This window comes from Myotis daubentonii, chromosome 2 (genome assembly GCF_963259705.1).
Source record: "Myotis daubentonii chromosome 2, mMyoDau2.1, whole genome shotgun sequence".
Taxonomy (NCBI): domain Eukaryota; kingdom Metazoa; phylum Chordata; class Mammalia; order Chiroptera; family Vespertilionidae; genus Myotis; species Myotis daubentonii.
Window position 1 is genome coordinate 40,103,481 of NC_081841.1, and position 16,229 is coordinate 40,119,709.

The window sequence follows — 16,229 nt, forward strand, 5'->3', positions numbered from 1 at the left end:
CATGCAGCAATCTTCATAGTGTGGTGCAGTGGCCAGATGTTAGTTAACTGCAAAAATTGATGTGTTCTTGTTGTGGAGGATGGAGGAAGGGAAGGAAGAGAAAAACTGGGAGTGGGTGTATAAATGGGCCTTGCTAATGTTGGTTTTTTTAAAAATCAAAAACGTTTGATAATTATATTTATTTACTTATTTCTGTCCCTCACACCCACCTCTTAAGTAACCATAAAATAACTTTTGTGTCTGTCAACATTTTTGCTGTTCCTTATACACACAAATATACCTCTCCCTTACCTCCAGCCTAAAAATTGGCAGATAAAAGATGGATATTAAAAAGGATGCTGTATTTTACATGGATGGTCATTTTAAAAATCATTGTACCTCTGGTAATGGTGCTTTTAGCAGCTTCTCTTTAATGGGACAAGGCTATGGATATGTTCTCTGAGGGAACTTTTGTTTGTGTTACCAAAACTGATGGCTGACCAAAGGCGATGTCTACATTTAGGTAAAGTGGGATGGAATGTGTAGAATCCTTTTCTTTAAAGCAGGTTTTTGTGCATTTTCATTTGGTATGTGAATATTGTTCCAAGAAATCACCTGTAAGGTCGTCAGTGGCTTTTCTGACCTTTTTCCCCCAGAGTCCTGGATGTTGAATTACTTACCCTCTATTTTTCAGTTAATAGTAAGACTTTTGTTTTAGGAGCTTTCAGTAAGAAATCAAATTATATCCATATTTTCTTACTTGTGGTTCAAACTAACTATAATAAATCTCTTTCGCAGTTTCCAATACAGTTTCTAAATGGGGTTGTATCCTGGTGTGGAAACGAAGCCATTAGCAAAAAAAAAATAAAATAAAAAAATCTTGATTTACATGTTAAAAAAAATTAAATGCCAATATAAGTAATGTTGTCACTGGTGAGGCTTTGAAAGGTAATTAAAGTAAAACTCTTTTGTTTCCTATATGTATTTTCTTGGATCTCCTGCAAGACAATTCTCACCTTCCCTTTGTGATCAGAGCCGTCCCAGGACTCCAGGGGCTCCCTACCTACAGCCTTTATTAAGAGTCCCCCCTGACCCCACCTCCACAGAGCCATTTCTTCTGAAGGGCCCCCCTTCCATGAGTGAATTCATCCAAGGGCACCGGCTCAGCAAGGAAAAAAGGTTAACGGTGGCTCCACCAGGTAAACATTTTTTCCTTGAGTGCATGTGACGCAAATGATGAGTTGAGTAGACAGCTCTCCCCTCCCTTCCAGCCACTCCCGCCCACCCATCCGCAGAGCCTCACTTTGATGACGGGGAAGTTCCTACCTCTCCACTGAGAGAACACCTTTACACGTAGCCTCCTGGGTCCTCCTTTCCTCGGCCAGACCACCCGTCCTTACGAGTCTCCAGGGACTTGCTTTTAGCCGCCGAGGATGGAAAATGAGAGTTGGAAGGAACAGGATAGGTAACCGGAAACTTGCCGCAGGCTGGTGCCAGGCAGGACACACGCCTGCATCCTGTTTGCCATTTGGTAGCTCCTAGCAATTCCATCTTGGTCAAAATTTGTCGTTTCGGTCTGATCATTTTTAACAAACAGCCGTCGGGGCTAATTTCCTTTTTGTAGTGACTCAGAATGTTTCCTCAATCATTACAGACAAATAAAAGTAAAATCCCCCGAGGTTTTGCTCCTCAGGAACATTCAAGTCTTACGGTCATGTTCTTGCCGTTTGCGAGCCCATATGCTCACAAGTTACTACAGCTTCACCACTTTGCATTTTTTCCTTTTCTTTGGCCTGTGAAGGGCCTCGATTGAAAATGTGACTTCTGGCAAATAAAGATAACAGAGGGGGCACACAAGGAAGCCCGTGGAACAAAACAAGCCCAAGGGCATCCATTATTTGGCTTTTCAGGGGATGAAAAGTTAAAACTAGTTAAGTTAGTTGTCAACAGAAGCACAGAGATTTCACGTGGGCATCTACATTTCTGGTCTCCCTGGAACGATTCTGAATATCTGGCAGCCCTGGGTCTGCTTCATGCATGTCAGCAACCTGTTAGGACTGTGGACTGGTTGCTGCTCTTAAACAGGGCCAGCTTTGCAGTGGCCACCGCCCCTCTCCTCCCTATCACTTGTACCCAGCCTGCTGCACGCGTTTCTGTTACCATCTGGTCCCTGCTGTAGCCTTTGAGTTTCCCACCTTTGCCACAGCTTTTTTCTTTCTTTCTTCAATTTACTTCTTAATTTAATTAATTTACTCCTACTTAATTTACTTCAATTTTACCTTAATTGCTTTTTGGAAACCTCAGCCTTTGGATCTCTAATACTTTCCTTATCTGATTCATGAAGCAGCCTACTGATTGGGATGAAAAGATGTGTGGAGATTTACAGCACATGTTCAACATTCCAAGAATGTTTGAGGAAACCGATAGTGACAATGAGTTGGAAGAGCCTGAAAGTCAAAATGTACATCCAAAAAAAAAAAAAAAAAAAAAGGCAACAACTCCGTGGGTGTTTCTGCATCCACAGCTCATTTCCTATTGTTTTAGACCCCACTGGGATGTACCTTGAAGTACCTGTGAATTACCAACGTGGTAAGGATCCATTAGGACACTTAACTTGAATAAAACCCCGCAGGTCTTTTTAGTGTTCCTCATAGATTGAATAGCACTGTCTACTAGAACTTAGAAAAGAAATTATATAATTAGTGAGTAAGCCTAGTATTTTAATTTGAAAGGTGTTATCTCAGTATGATTAAAAATTAATAATAAAGATGAACAATAACTTTTCATTTTGTACATGGCTATTTGATCATTGTATTCATGAATGTATGTTTTATGTTATTGTCATTACATTGTGGAAACCATTAACATTATACCATAAGCTTTTCCATGCTGCCTAGTCTTATTTTTAAAGGTTGTGTCATACATTTTATGTAGATGTTATCACATTAATCACTACTTCCTCTCTTGTTAACCGCTGAGATAGTTTTCCATTATTTATCATATTGTAGAATACCACTGAGAATATCCTCATGCATCCCACTCCTCATCGATTCAATTTTTTCTTGAGTGAGATCACTGGGTTAATAGTATGAACTTCTGTATGTGTTTGCTCCATTCTGATATTGCAGTCACAAAGGGTGTATCAATGTACTAAAATCCCCACAAAACATTTTTCTCATTTTCACACAGTCTGATTCTTTATACACACTTTACACATCTTGCAACTCTAAGGCTAGTAAACATACATGAATGAGAGTACCATTATGTTGTCTTAAACTGTTTAGTTTAGAATAACCAGAAAATGACTTTGTACTTAGAAATTATTGCTATATGCAAGATTAAAGATACAAATAATGTGAAATTCAGAATCACCCTTAGGCCAGAGAAGCACTTTCATAACAACAAATAGATTATCATCATGTTTGATAAACTTTATTTTTAATAATTTATTTGAAGTTAATGGTAAAAGTGGGGAGTAAGTAAAGTTGTTAATATATCCCAAGTAATTTTCAATTGTATATCATGAAATCAACCAGATTCGCCCCTAATAAATTCTTAGATCAATCCAGCAGCATTTTCTAAAAGGTTCCAGTTAAATGAATTACTGTAGAAACTGAGTAACTGTCTATACCAAATTGTAGCTTATAAAAATATTTGCATTATTGACTATATGTTATTTTTCATACACTGAACTAAATTGGGTAAGATGTAGTAAACATTATTTATGATGTTTTTACTATATAAAATATTTTAATTAGGCTGAGAAAAGAAAAATATGCCATATATAACCAATCCTAGGTTCTATGCAAGAAATATCTTAAACCCATGGGAAGTAATCAATTTTATGAGTATTTTTTATTTGTAAATTTATGTTATTGATTATTATAAAAGTTAACGGCTAGTAACAATATATAGTCATCATTTTTAAAGGACAATTCACTGTTAATTTATCAGAATGGTTTTTGGTAAACCTCGTCTTCTAAAATGTGTTTTCAATGTATCTTTTCAGGTAATTTAAATTAGTCTAATAAGCACATACATGGGTTGTTTTTCTATTGAGGATCATTGAAATAATTAAATCAATAAAATGAACTTAATTTAGTTTGGCTCCTTTGGATGAAGAATTGATAGAGCTATAAATCACAGTTAAAATTTTAAGGCACAGCCTAGCTGGCATGGCTCAGTAGTTGAGCATTGACCTATGAACCAGGAAGTCATGGTTCAATTCCCAGTCAGGGCACATGCCTGGGTTGAGGTCTTGATTCCCAATATGAGGCATGCAGGAGGCAGCTGGTCAATGATTCTCTCTCATCATTGTTGTTTCTCTCTCTCCCTCTCCCTTCCTTTCTGAAATCAATAAAAATATATTTAAAACTATTTTAAGGCACAGAATGTAAAATATTATTTACCATATATAAGAGATATTTCTATGAGATGGTCAGCAGCAAGCCCCATCTTCTTCAAGGCACAATTTCTCAATTTCTGGAGAATCAACTCTAGGATGGGGCATGGATCTTAAAAACTAGAAGAATGTTTTGTACTAATTGATTAGTACTTTGTACTAATGGATTTACAACCTTTTAGAGGAAAATTTTGGCCCTTGCCTTTAGCTTTGGCTCAGTCTCTGCTGCCTCGGCCTCTGAAATTCTGTTTCTGCGCATGGCTTGTTGGCTTTTTTATTCTTGACTTTATCCTTATCCTGATGTACAAACTCCAGGTCCCCCCACATCTCTAACAGCTTTGATGCACTGGAATCAAGAGGGACCCGCCCTGGCCCCCATGGCTCAGTGGTGAGACGGTTGGCTCCACCAAACGGTCTCAGGTTTGATTCCCAGTTAAGGGCACATATCTAAGTTGCAGGGACCATTCAGGAGACAACCAGTCGATCTGTCGCTCTCACATTGATGTTTGTCTCTCTCTCTCTCTCTCTCTCTCTCTCTCTCTCTCCCTCCCCTCCCCCTTCCTCTCTCCCTTCCACTCTCTCTAAAAAGCAATGAAAAAAATACCCTCGGGTGAGGATTAAAAAAAAAGGAACCCTCTCGTCACCAATGAGTTTGCAATCAGGCAGCGGATAGTATCTATATATATATAAAAGCCTTAGCGACCGTTACAACCGGTCGACTGAACGACCAGTTGCTGTGACGCTGACTGACCACCAGAAGGCAGATGCTCACCGCAGGAGCTGCCCCCTGGTGGTCAGTGCGCTCCCACAGCCAACCTCCCATGGCTGGCCAATCTCCCACAGTCCCTCCCCCCAGCCGGCTGGGTGGTCAGTGTGCTCCCACAGCCAACCTCCTGCAGCTGGCCAACCTCCCACGGTCCCTCCCCCTGGCTGGTGAGCCGCAACTGGCAGCCAGGCCAAGGGACCCCACCCGTGCACAAATTCGTGCACCAGGCCTCTAGTATCTTCATAAAATCATTGGCTATGAAATGCTGTAGCCAACATTTTATCTCAATGCCTTAACCACCTAGGCCTACATAATAATAATCACACATTTAATCAATAATTAAAAGCGGTCTACCAGAATATGTACAAGGTATCTCTGTAATTCATAGGCAAGTGATATTACTTCTGTAGTAAAGACCTAACTGCATTGTTTGTACAGGATGAACAAGGAATCTCAGACTTGCAAAAGCGAGTTTGGGCTCTCTTTGTGAGGGAATAGCCCAAGCAGTTCACTCTCACACTGTGTCTCCCACGCAGGAGCTTTTCTTCCTGAATGTTTCCTTCCTAGTATGGTTTCAATTCCCTCTGCCCTTTCCTACTTCTCTCTTTTCCTCCCTCTCTTTCTCTGACAACATCACCAGTAGGAAAGAATGGTATTGTTTTGAAATCTGAAAAAATATTTCTATGCTATTTTAGACTTTACTGATTTTAAAGCAGCTAACAGAAGGTCTTACCCTTGGGTACATAATCACACCTTTAGATGCGGAGTCAACAGTAGACACGAACATGTTCATTAGTGAAAGTTGCCTTTACAAATCACTGCATTCGAACAAGCAGACATTTATTTATGTGTTTGTTATATTGTAAAACCTATATTCTTAACCATGTGCCAAAGCTATGTTTGTTTCTTCATTAATCCATTTGCTCATTCACTCACTTGTTAAAATTTAACAAAATGTATGAGCACCTGCTATATGTCAGGCCCTTTCCTTGGCTCTTGAGATAATGATATTCAAGTAAAACTCTACCCCTTTTATTCAAGAAACTCAAAATCTGGTGTGGGAGTTAGATAGGTAAATAAGTAATGATGTTAATGGATGTTTTGGGGATAATAGAGGAGTTAGGGTGCTTGGGAGAATCCTCCTGGAAGAGCACTGGTCATGAAAGGTGACTAGAACTAGTAGGGGTGCAGGTGTGGATCAGGAGAAAAGCCTTATAAGAAAGCAGGCCAACTTGTGCGAAGGCCATGAGCGTGGGGCTAGAAACTGGGGCAGGACTTGGAGGTGATGGGAAATGAGACTGGAAAGGTGGGCAGGGGTCTGAAAACAGAGGCCAGTTTTGTGAAAGCAGACTTTATTCTGTGGGCAGAGTGTTAAGCATAAGACCAAATTTTTAAAAAATATACCTTTATTGATTTCAGAGAGAAAGGGAGAGGGAGAGAGAAACATCAATGATGAGAGAGAATCATTGATGGATTGCCTCCTGTATGCCCCACACTGGGGATCAAAACAGCAAACCAGGCACGTGCCCTGACCAGGAATCAAACCATGACTTCCTGGTTCATAGGTCAACCCTCAACCACTGAGCCACACTGGCTGGGCAAGACCAAATTTTTGTCAAGTAATATCACCCTGACAGCAAGGCGGGAATGGATTAGATGTGGGTAACACCAAAGGTAAAGAAGTATGTGCAGAGATTAATGAAACATGCAGATGACAGGCGGCGGAAACTCAGAATCAAAACTGTGAGGAGCGTGAATGTTTACATGAATCTGAAGTCAGAGAAGTCCAACTATGTGTGAAAGCCAGCGTGTCCCAGGCACTCACAGCCTCATCTAACTGCCTCTGCTTCGTCATCTTCCGGTGTTTGTGTGTGGAAGGAGCTCAGTCCATGCTCTTTGAACTTACTTTCTGAACTGACTACCTCCATGGGGTTTCCCCCCTACAGTATTATCCTATAGAGGCTTTTACATTGATGTGTGTCCCAGTTCCCCATATCATTATACTTTGTTTTCCCACAGGATTCAATTCTCGGAGAGGCAGGAGTGAACAGTATTCTGTTGAAATCTGTAGTTTTTAGGTTGGTATTTTCTTTTAATGTGGCTTCCACAGGGCTCTTCCCTGGGCATTTCCTGATGCTAGCGCAGCCGGGGGCAAACTACGGCCCGCGGGCTGGATCTGGCCCGTTTGAAATGAATAAAACTATTGAAAGAAAAGACCCTACCCTTTTATGTAATGATGTTTACTTTGCATTTATATTAGTTCACACAAACACTCCATCCATGCTTTTGTTCCGGCCCTCCGGTCCAGTTTAAGAACCCATTGTGACCCTCGAGTCAAAAAGTTTGCCCACCCCTGTGCTAGAGCATGTTGCCCTGAGTTTAGAATCTGCTAAAACAAAAATTAAAAATATTAATTCACAAAATTACCACCCACGTGTAGAGGAATACATTTTTCTATCTTGCCTCAGTGTAATATGCAATTAAAAATCACATCAGATTTCCAAGTTTTAAGAAATTAGAGATGCTGCAAGGGTATTTTCCTTACTTGCTCTGGGTTAGCCATGATCCATTTTACAGTAGAAAGAGACAACACCCTCAGATTTCCTTTCATGTATTTCAGTATTTCTTCAAGCATTAATTTCATTTTTACAGGAAATCTTTTAGTATAGAATGATCTTCCATTGCAATGTGCCATGTTAAGAATGTAAGAATGTCATCTGAGAGATGTCTCTTCGTTAGATTCTGAGCATCTCTGTAGTGACAGATTCCTAATTGAAAACTGAGAAATACAGGAATTTATCTAACTTCTTTTCAAAGAGCTCTACATTTGCTTTGTTTAGATAAATACTAAGTGTCCTCAAATATTGCTGAACATTTTGATTTTCATCCAGATAACTAATTTCATACAAAAAATATATTGAATTTTTAAGATTTTCTTATTTTCTATTGCAAAGGATTAAGCTGTATGTCTTACATATCAGTTTTATCATTGTGTAAGTAAATACACAAAGATTAGTTCTAGCCAGTTTGGCTCAGTGGACAGAATGTTGGCCTGTGGACTGAAGGGTCCCAGGTTTGATTCCGGTCATGGACACGTATCCCTAGGCCCTAGTCAGGGGTCCTGCAGGAGGCAACCAATCGATGTGTTTCTCTCACATTAATATTTCTCTCTTTCTTTCCCTCTCTCTTCCACTTTCTCTAAATAGCAATGGAAAAATATGGAAATCAATGGAAAAATGGTTGAGGATTAAAAAAATACTTAAAGCCGAAACCGGTTTGGCTCAGTGGATAGAGCGTCGGCCTGCGGACTGAGGGGTCCCAGGTTCGATTCCGGTCAAGGGCATGTACCTGGGTTGCGGGCACATCCCCAGTGGGAGATGTGCAGGAGGCAGCTGGTCGATGTTTCTCTCTCATCGATGTTTCTGGCTCTCTATCTCTCTCCCTTCCTCTCTGTAAAAAATCAATAAAATATATTAAAGAAAAAATACTTAAAGATTATGAAGACTTTTCTGTTTCCTTGCCTCATGTAGGCAGAATTAGTTGCTCCTCCTCTGTGCCCTGTGACAGACAGCAGTCACAGTTCATCTTAATCAGATTACTCCATGAATCTGTAAGCTCCTTTTGAGCAGGAATCCTGCCTCCTTGGTCTTTTAATCCCTACGATCTTGCCCTGTACCTCACACACAGGAGATCCTCAAGTTTTTGACTAACTGGTAATTGGTCCACATTTCCTACAGTGTATGGCTTTGTTGTGGTTTATCATTTATACATGTAGTTCTGTTGTAAAGAGTTATAAATAATGTATTTCAGAATTTTAAAAACATTTCTTACAATTTTGGTTTCCCCGCCCCCCAATTTTTTTCAATTACAGTTGACATTCAATATTATATTAATTTCAGGTGTACATCATACTGATTAGACGTTTATATGACTTATGTAGTGATCCCCCTGTAAGTGTAGTACCCACTTGGCACCATACCTAGTTATTACAATACTAGGGGCCCGGTGCACGAAATTCGTGCACTGGGTGTGTGTAGGGGGGGGAGTGTCCCTCAGCCCAGCCTGCCCCCTCTCACATACTGGGAGCCCTCAGGCGTTGACCCCCATTACCCTCCAATCGCAGGATCGGCCCCTTGCCCAGGCCTGACGCCTCCGCCAGAGGTGTCAGGCTTGGACAGGGGACCCCCATCTCCCCCTGATCACTGGCTCTGGCCCCTGCCCAGGCCTGAGGCCTCTGGCCCAGGAATCATGCCTGGGCAGGGGACCCCCATCTCCCTCTGATCGCTTGCTCCACCCCCCGCCCAAGCCTGACGCCTCTGACCCAGGCTTCAGGCCTGGGCAAGGGGACCATCATATCCCCCCAATCCCCGGCTCTGCCCCCCACCCAGGCCTGATGCCTTGGCCAGAGGAGTTGACCCTCATCACCCTCCGAGCAGGAGTTGACCCTCATCACCCTCCGATCACCAATCACCGGATCGGCCCCTTGACCAGGCCTGAGGCCTCTGGCAGAGGTGTCAGGCCTGGGCAGGGGACCCCCAGCTCCCCGTGGTTGCAGGCTCCACCCCTGCTCAGGCCTAACACCTCTGGCCTAGGCGTCCGGCCCAGGCAGCGGGGACCCGCAGCTGCAGCGGCCCCACAATCGTGGGCTTCGCTTTAGGCCCAGGCAAGGGACCCCTAGCTCCCGGGACTGCCAGCTTCGACCGTGCCCAGCTCCCATTGCTGGCTCCACCCCTACTTCCTGCTATCACTGGCCAGGGCAGCAAAGGCACCTGATTCTCTGATCATGGCTGGGGGGCAGGGCAAAGGCGGCCCCAGCTCTTAGCTCCCCCCTGGGTTTCTGATCACTGTCAGTGGCAGGGGGCTTCTTCCTGCTTTCCCTTTCACCTCCCTGCATTGTGCCTACATATGCAAATTAACCGCCATCTTGTTGGCAGTTAACTGCCAATCTTAGTTGGCAGTTAATTTGCATATAGCCCTGATTAGCCAATGAAAAGGGTATCGTCGTACGCCAATTACCATTTTTCTCTTTTATTAGATAGGATTATTGACTATATTCCCTATGCTATACTTCATACAGGTATGGGTTAATATAGGTGATGTAATAAAATCTACATAACAATTGCATTTTGCAATTTTTCAAGTCAGTTATTCATTTTTCTTATTATTTAGTCCAGGCAGCATGTATCATTTTGAAGTTTCTTTATTTGGTTGTTGTAATATATGCATGCCCCCAAATCAAGGCAATTATAAGAAAGTATCCATTTTAGAGGCAAAATGTATGAATAATGTTGAGTAAAAGGTTTCATATAAATATATAAACTTTCCTTCCTTTTTTATCTTATTCCTTTTTATATGTTTTTGTAGTTTTTAAGTAATATATTTCAGTAGATGATGGTTCAAAAATTCGAAAGGTACAAAGGGCATACAACGAGGAAGTAGCTCTCATGCCACAACTGCGTCCAGCCAACCTTGTGCATACTTTCAGAAACATTCCCTACATAAATAGATAGATATAAATCAATACATATATACTCACAGATATGTATTTTACGTATGTATTAATAACAATGACACAACCACAAACATTGTTATGCATGCTATTTTTTTTACTTAACATATCTTGGCTTTTTATTCATATCAGTGCTTATCCTTTTGTTTATCTTTAACCAGAAGTTATGGAAAATGAGAAAGATATACTTAAACCCTTTAAGAAAGCTTTAAGTATTTCCATGTGTAGAATAGAGATATTTCTTGCCAAATAATAAAATGACAGCTATAGGAATGTTTCACCTTGTAGATCAGCTATTCAATAGAAAGATAGTGTGCCCTAACCGGTTTGGCTCAGTGGATAGAGTGTCGGCCTGCCGACTGAAGAAAGATAGTGTGATAATTATATATGTAATTTTAAATACTCCAGTAGCTACTTGAGAAAAAAAATTAAAAGAAACAGATGAACCTAATTTTAACAATATCTTTTATTTAACACATTATATCCATAATATTACCGTTTAACATGCAATGGGGGAGGGGGGAGTGGCAATTATTAAGCTACGTTACATTCTGTTCTTCTTAGTCTTTGAAATTCAGTGTGTATTTTGCACTACAGCATACTCAGTTTGAACTAGCATGTTTCTAGTGCTCAATACCAGATTTGGCCAGTAGCTGCTGTATTGGGCAGTGCAATTCTAGACCTTAACTTACTAAAGGTTTTAACTAGCTGAAGATAGAGGCCTCCAGAAGGTGGCTAAGTCTGGGGGCGTTGAGACCTATGGGAAGGCCCAAGACATTCTAGGCAATAACTACCTTCCTTTCCTGACCTGGTTGGAAAAACACCTTCGGGCTCTCTGAAAAATATTGATAGACAGATGGCAAACCTGAAAGAGACGGGGACCTCTAGAGTTGGTTCCTAAAGCATAGTTCCTACTTCACCAAAAAGAGCAACTCTGCCCACAAATGACAAACTAGTCCAAACTATAAATTTAAAAGTTGCACAGCCTGGCTAATGTGGCTCAGTTGGTTGGAGCATTGTCAAGTGCACAGAAAGGTGGAGGGTTCAATTCCTGATCAGGGCATATAACCAGGTTGCAGATTCAATTCCTGGTCAGGGTGTGTACAGGAGGCAACTGATACGTTTCTCTCCCCTCCCCTCCCCTCCCCTCCCCTCCCCTCCCCTCCCCTCCCCTCCCCTCCCCTCCCCTCCCCTCCCCTCCCCTCTCCTCTCTTCTCCCTCTCTCTCTCTCTTTTCCCCTTCTTCTCTAAAAAACATAATAATAAAGAGGCTCCATTTATTTTTAAAAAATGGCACATGTTATCCCGCCACCTTCTACCTATGTATGTTCCCCATTCTCAAGTCAGAACAGCCTTTTTCTACCAAACTTCAGTTACTTACAGAACCTAACCCTTAGTTTCTTTGATAGCTTTTGTGCCAGGGAATCAGGTGCTACAACTGTCTGCCATCGGCATGGCCTTGCCTTATATCCCAAGGGCCCCCAGCCCCATGAAAATAAGAGTTTTATGCTGTACTCTGTCTGGCAGACAGCAGGGACCTCCTCCTCATTGTATTCCAGGGGGAAATGGCTGTCCACACCCTCTATGGCACCAGTGGTTCTCAACCTTCCTAATGCTGTGACCCTTTAATACAGTTCCTCATGTTGTGGTGACCCCCAACCATAAAATTATTTTCATTGCTACTTCATAACTGTAATTTTGCTACTGTTATGAATCGTAATGTAAATATCTGATATGCAGGATGTATTTTTATTGTTGCAAATTGAACATAATTAAAGCATAGTGATTAATCACAAAAACAATATGTAATTATATATGTGTTTTCCGATGGTCTTAGGCAACCCCTGTGAAAGGGTCGTTCATCCCCCAAAGGGGTCGCGACCCACAGGTTGAGAACCGCTGCTCTATGCTATGCTTACACTATTTAATCCAATCTACTGGCACTAGTCTATGTATCGTACTGTTTGCTCATGCAACTACATAACAACCTCTATTCTAAGAAGCCCTCTGATTATAAGCTTTTTCTGGATTGTTATATTCAAACTGCAGATTTGAAAGGGAATTTTTCTACCTAGAAAAAATACTAAGAAAAACCTAATAAGAAAAAGCCACAATAGGCACCCAGTGAAGCCAATCTCTAGGTTAATGGCTGTAAGGATCCCCTTTACATTTATAAGGATCTGTGGACAGCTTGAGTGAAGAAATACTGAAGGACCTTCTCCCAACTCTGAGACTCTCTGATTCCATGAATACAAATTTTCTCTCCATGATTGGGACTGGAGCTCATGTTTCTAAATAGAACTATACTAAAATATCTTAGCGTCATATAGAATACCTTCCATCAAGGAAAATCCCTGTAATCTAACATATTTTTGAACAGTTTAAAATATGTCTGTGTCATGAACTGACTGTACCAGGCAGGAAAGAGCAGTGTTCTGCGTGAACGCTGACTTCTTGCGGTGTGCTAACACTTTGGTGTCCTTCTCAAAACCGACGGGCTTCCGTTTCCAAACCTAGACCTAGTTTGTTACACTGGATACGGGGGCCGCTGATTTAATTCAGAAACGCTTCTCTGGTGCCCTCCAACACGGCTGCCAACCAGACTCTTCTGCGCGTTAATAAACAGCTTGGGAACCCACCCTTCTCCTCGCTGCGCTGCACCTGGTTCTGCAGCTCCCCTGGCTCCGAGGGCGCTGGGCAGGGCCTGGCGGAGGAGCTGACTTCTGGCTGTGAGCACCTTGCGAATGACAGGCAGGACCTCTGCTCCTGGAAAGCTTGCACTTGCTATGCTGCTAACAGTTCCTTTGTTTTAAACGATGAAGTGACAATGCAGTTCCCTAGCGCTGACACCTGCTTAAAGTGACCTGGTGATAAACGTGTACAGCTAACCCACCAGATAAGAGTCACAGTGCGCTGTGTGCACTGCAGTGCAGCATCCCACCACCCTCTCCTTTTCCTGCCGCACAGCTTTCTGTCCCTTCCCCCGCGCCCCCTCTCTTTAGTCGTCTGTGAACGGTGTATTTGTTACGCCTGAAAGGCATGCAAGGAGAAGCACAAGTCAAAATGGTTGACTTTACTCCTTTCCATTGTTCATCTAATTATTAATTTTGTTGTCCTTTAAGCCAAAAAGAAAATCATTGATGTATTACACATTCAAAGTTTTGGTGAGCCATACACGTGAAAGCCACGTTTGTTTTGGCCTTGCTCATCCTGGACTCCCAATACTCTCTTCTGCTGTGGTGCTTAGGTGACTTATGTCCTGCGGTGTGTCCCGCCCGCAGCTCAGATCCGCTTCCGAGGGACGGCTTCTTGAACCGCCTCTCCTGTCATTGCACGAGTCAGTGAATGTTCTTGAAAGGTAGACTAGATTAGACTATAATTATATTTTTAGAATATAATTATAATAATTACTTTAAAAAGCAAGGGCTTTTTTGCTCATAGTTGCAACTTGCAGTCATCAGTGTCTTTTATTGGCAGTAAAGATGTACAGTCAGTCAGATTTTTTTAAATAAAAACTTTATTAAAAAACCGACTTCGATGACTTCAAGTATTTTCACTAAAGATTTATATGAAAACATGCATTTATTTTGCAGGATAAGGATTTAGAACCGGACTGTCATTTTAACTTAACCGACTTTGCGTGGACATGAGATAGGTACATTTTTTAGTTGAAGGAGATACATTTAGCTCATGTGAAGAACTAGTTTTGCTGCTCTAATGCTGTTCATCGAGTCAATTTTTTGTTCTAAACTGAGCCTCGCCTCTCAGTTCTTTATTGCACTTAAGATTATGTCTTGCTAAAAAGTTGAAAACCAGTCTGTAATCAGTTTGGATCATAAGAAATGAAATTGGAAATTTAGAGTAGAAAGGGGCACCATTTGCTCTGGCCAAAGGTTCCCGGGTCCCTGGCACAGACTTCCTAAGGCGGATGTTGCTTAGTTCATCTTAAATACGTATTTCTGGCTTTCCCGGCAGACTTGGCTCCTCCTCCGTTGATAGGATCCTTAGAGAAAACAAGTATAGTATAGTCGCTTAGTCTGAGTAGGTAATTATAGAATAAGCCATTGTGTGATGACAGTAGAATCAGTTAAACATACATTTTTTTCTCTTTTTATGCACTACTTGACATCAAGCAAAAAGAGGTAAGTTGGCTGTAAAACTGGAGGTGAATCTTATTTTCTTTAATAAATATATTCCTGATAGCATTGCTTCAGTTAAATTTCTACAAATCAAATACTTTTACATTAGAAAGCTTGTCATTGTAAGTCCTTATTCTTTTCTTTGAAAAATGAATCAGCACCTTCTGTGAACTTGGATTTAAAAAAATATTTAATATTTAAACATATTGCTTTTCCTTTAGCCGGGCTATACTTATGGTTTAATTTGCTTATGAGGACATAGTACATTTTGAAACACTTGGTTTAGTTTTGGGGTTTCTGAATTGTTTCTCCCCCAAAAATGTGGGTTATGTGTTATAATGATTTTCTTCTTGTCTTAAAAAAAAAAAACAAAAGAAAAGAAAAAAAAGAAACAACTGACATTGGTGAAAGCCTATAATTTTCAGATCCATCATTTTATAGAAGGGATGCCCTGAACCTCTCAGAGTATTTTACAGCACTGATTTTTTTTTAAATGACAAAAAAAATGTTAAACAGGAAAATCAAACACATTTCCCTGAGTGGTGTCTCATATATTTTTCTTGTTTGGTGTATGTTTTTACAATTGATCTTTTGAGGGAGGTTTTGGTTGTAGTTTGTTTAACTTTATCTTTCTTTTCTTTTTGATGATGAATTATCTTGACATTTCAAAGGTATAAGCGGCTCTTTATCTGATCCATGCTGTTATTGACTGTGCTTGCTGGAGAACAGACCACCAAACCACCTCGAGTTAACTCTGTGCCAGTTAACTCTGCCATTGTTCTTGGAAAGGTCATTTCTGAAGAAAAGATAATTTTCTAATAGATGTTTAATTGGTGTAAGAATCTGGCAGCAAAATGTACTTTTACCTCTTGGTGCCACTGTATTTCATTACCCTCCCCCTCACCTCCATGGCCTTCCTACCATAGGCTGTTGCTTACACACATGCTCATGGTTTGATTGTAAGTTGTTCAGGAGCAAAACATTAATCTGCTACCGGGCATTTTTATATTTCTTTTTTGCAAGGTTTGAAATAAAAATGGATTATGAGTATTGCTTTGTCTTACCAGCTAGTCAGATGATATTCTTCAGGACAGAAAATGGAAAGCTAGATGAAAGTTTTTGTCTAATCCAAGCATGTCAAACTCAAAGGCTAACACGGGCCAAATAAGCAAGGTTTAAGTTTATGTGGGCCGCAAAAAAACAAAAGCTTCAATTTTCATAGAAATGTAGGTTTATTTTGATAGAGACATGCTGAATACAAAAGGCTGAAATAAATGAGTAATTGTTAACATAAAATAATAGAATATTTTAATAAAAATTAATATTTTTCTTGAACATTAACTTACCAGACATTGAATAACTGCACAAATTAATAAATGTAACGCAAATAAACCTATTTTTCTTGCTCTCTGAAAGCGAAATATTTCCTGTTGCG

General features: G+C 40.8%; 1 protein-coding gene across 5 annotated transcripts in view; it reads left to right on the forward strand.

Annotated features, from left to right (window-relative positions):
• Positions 1–16,229, forward strand: part of BICD1 (BICD cargo adaptor 1) — a 209,663-nt gene that overhangs the window by 170,850 nt on the left and 22,584 nt on the right. The window contains exon 8 of one of the 5 annotated variants that reach the window (XM_059682515.1): positions 1,013–1,178. The exons of 3 other annotated variants lie outside the window; for them this stretch is intronic. In XM_059682515.1, the coding sequence (XP_059538498.1) occupies positions 1,013–1,178 (166 nt within the window). Of the gene's footprint in view, positions 1–984; positions 1,179–16,229 lie in introns of those variants that run through there. One more of the 5 variants, XM_059682518.1, reaches the window with a different exon arrangement.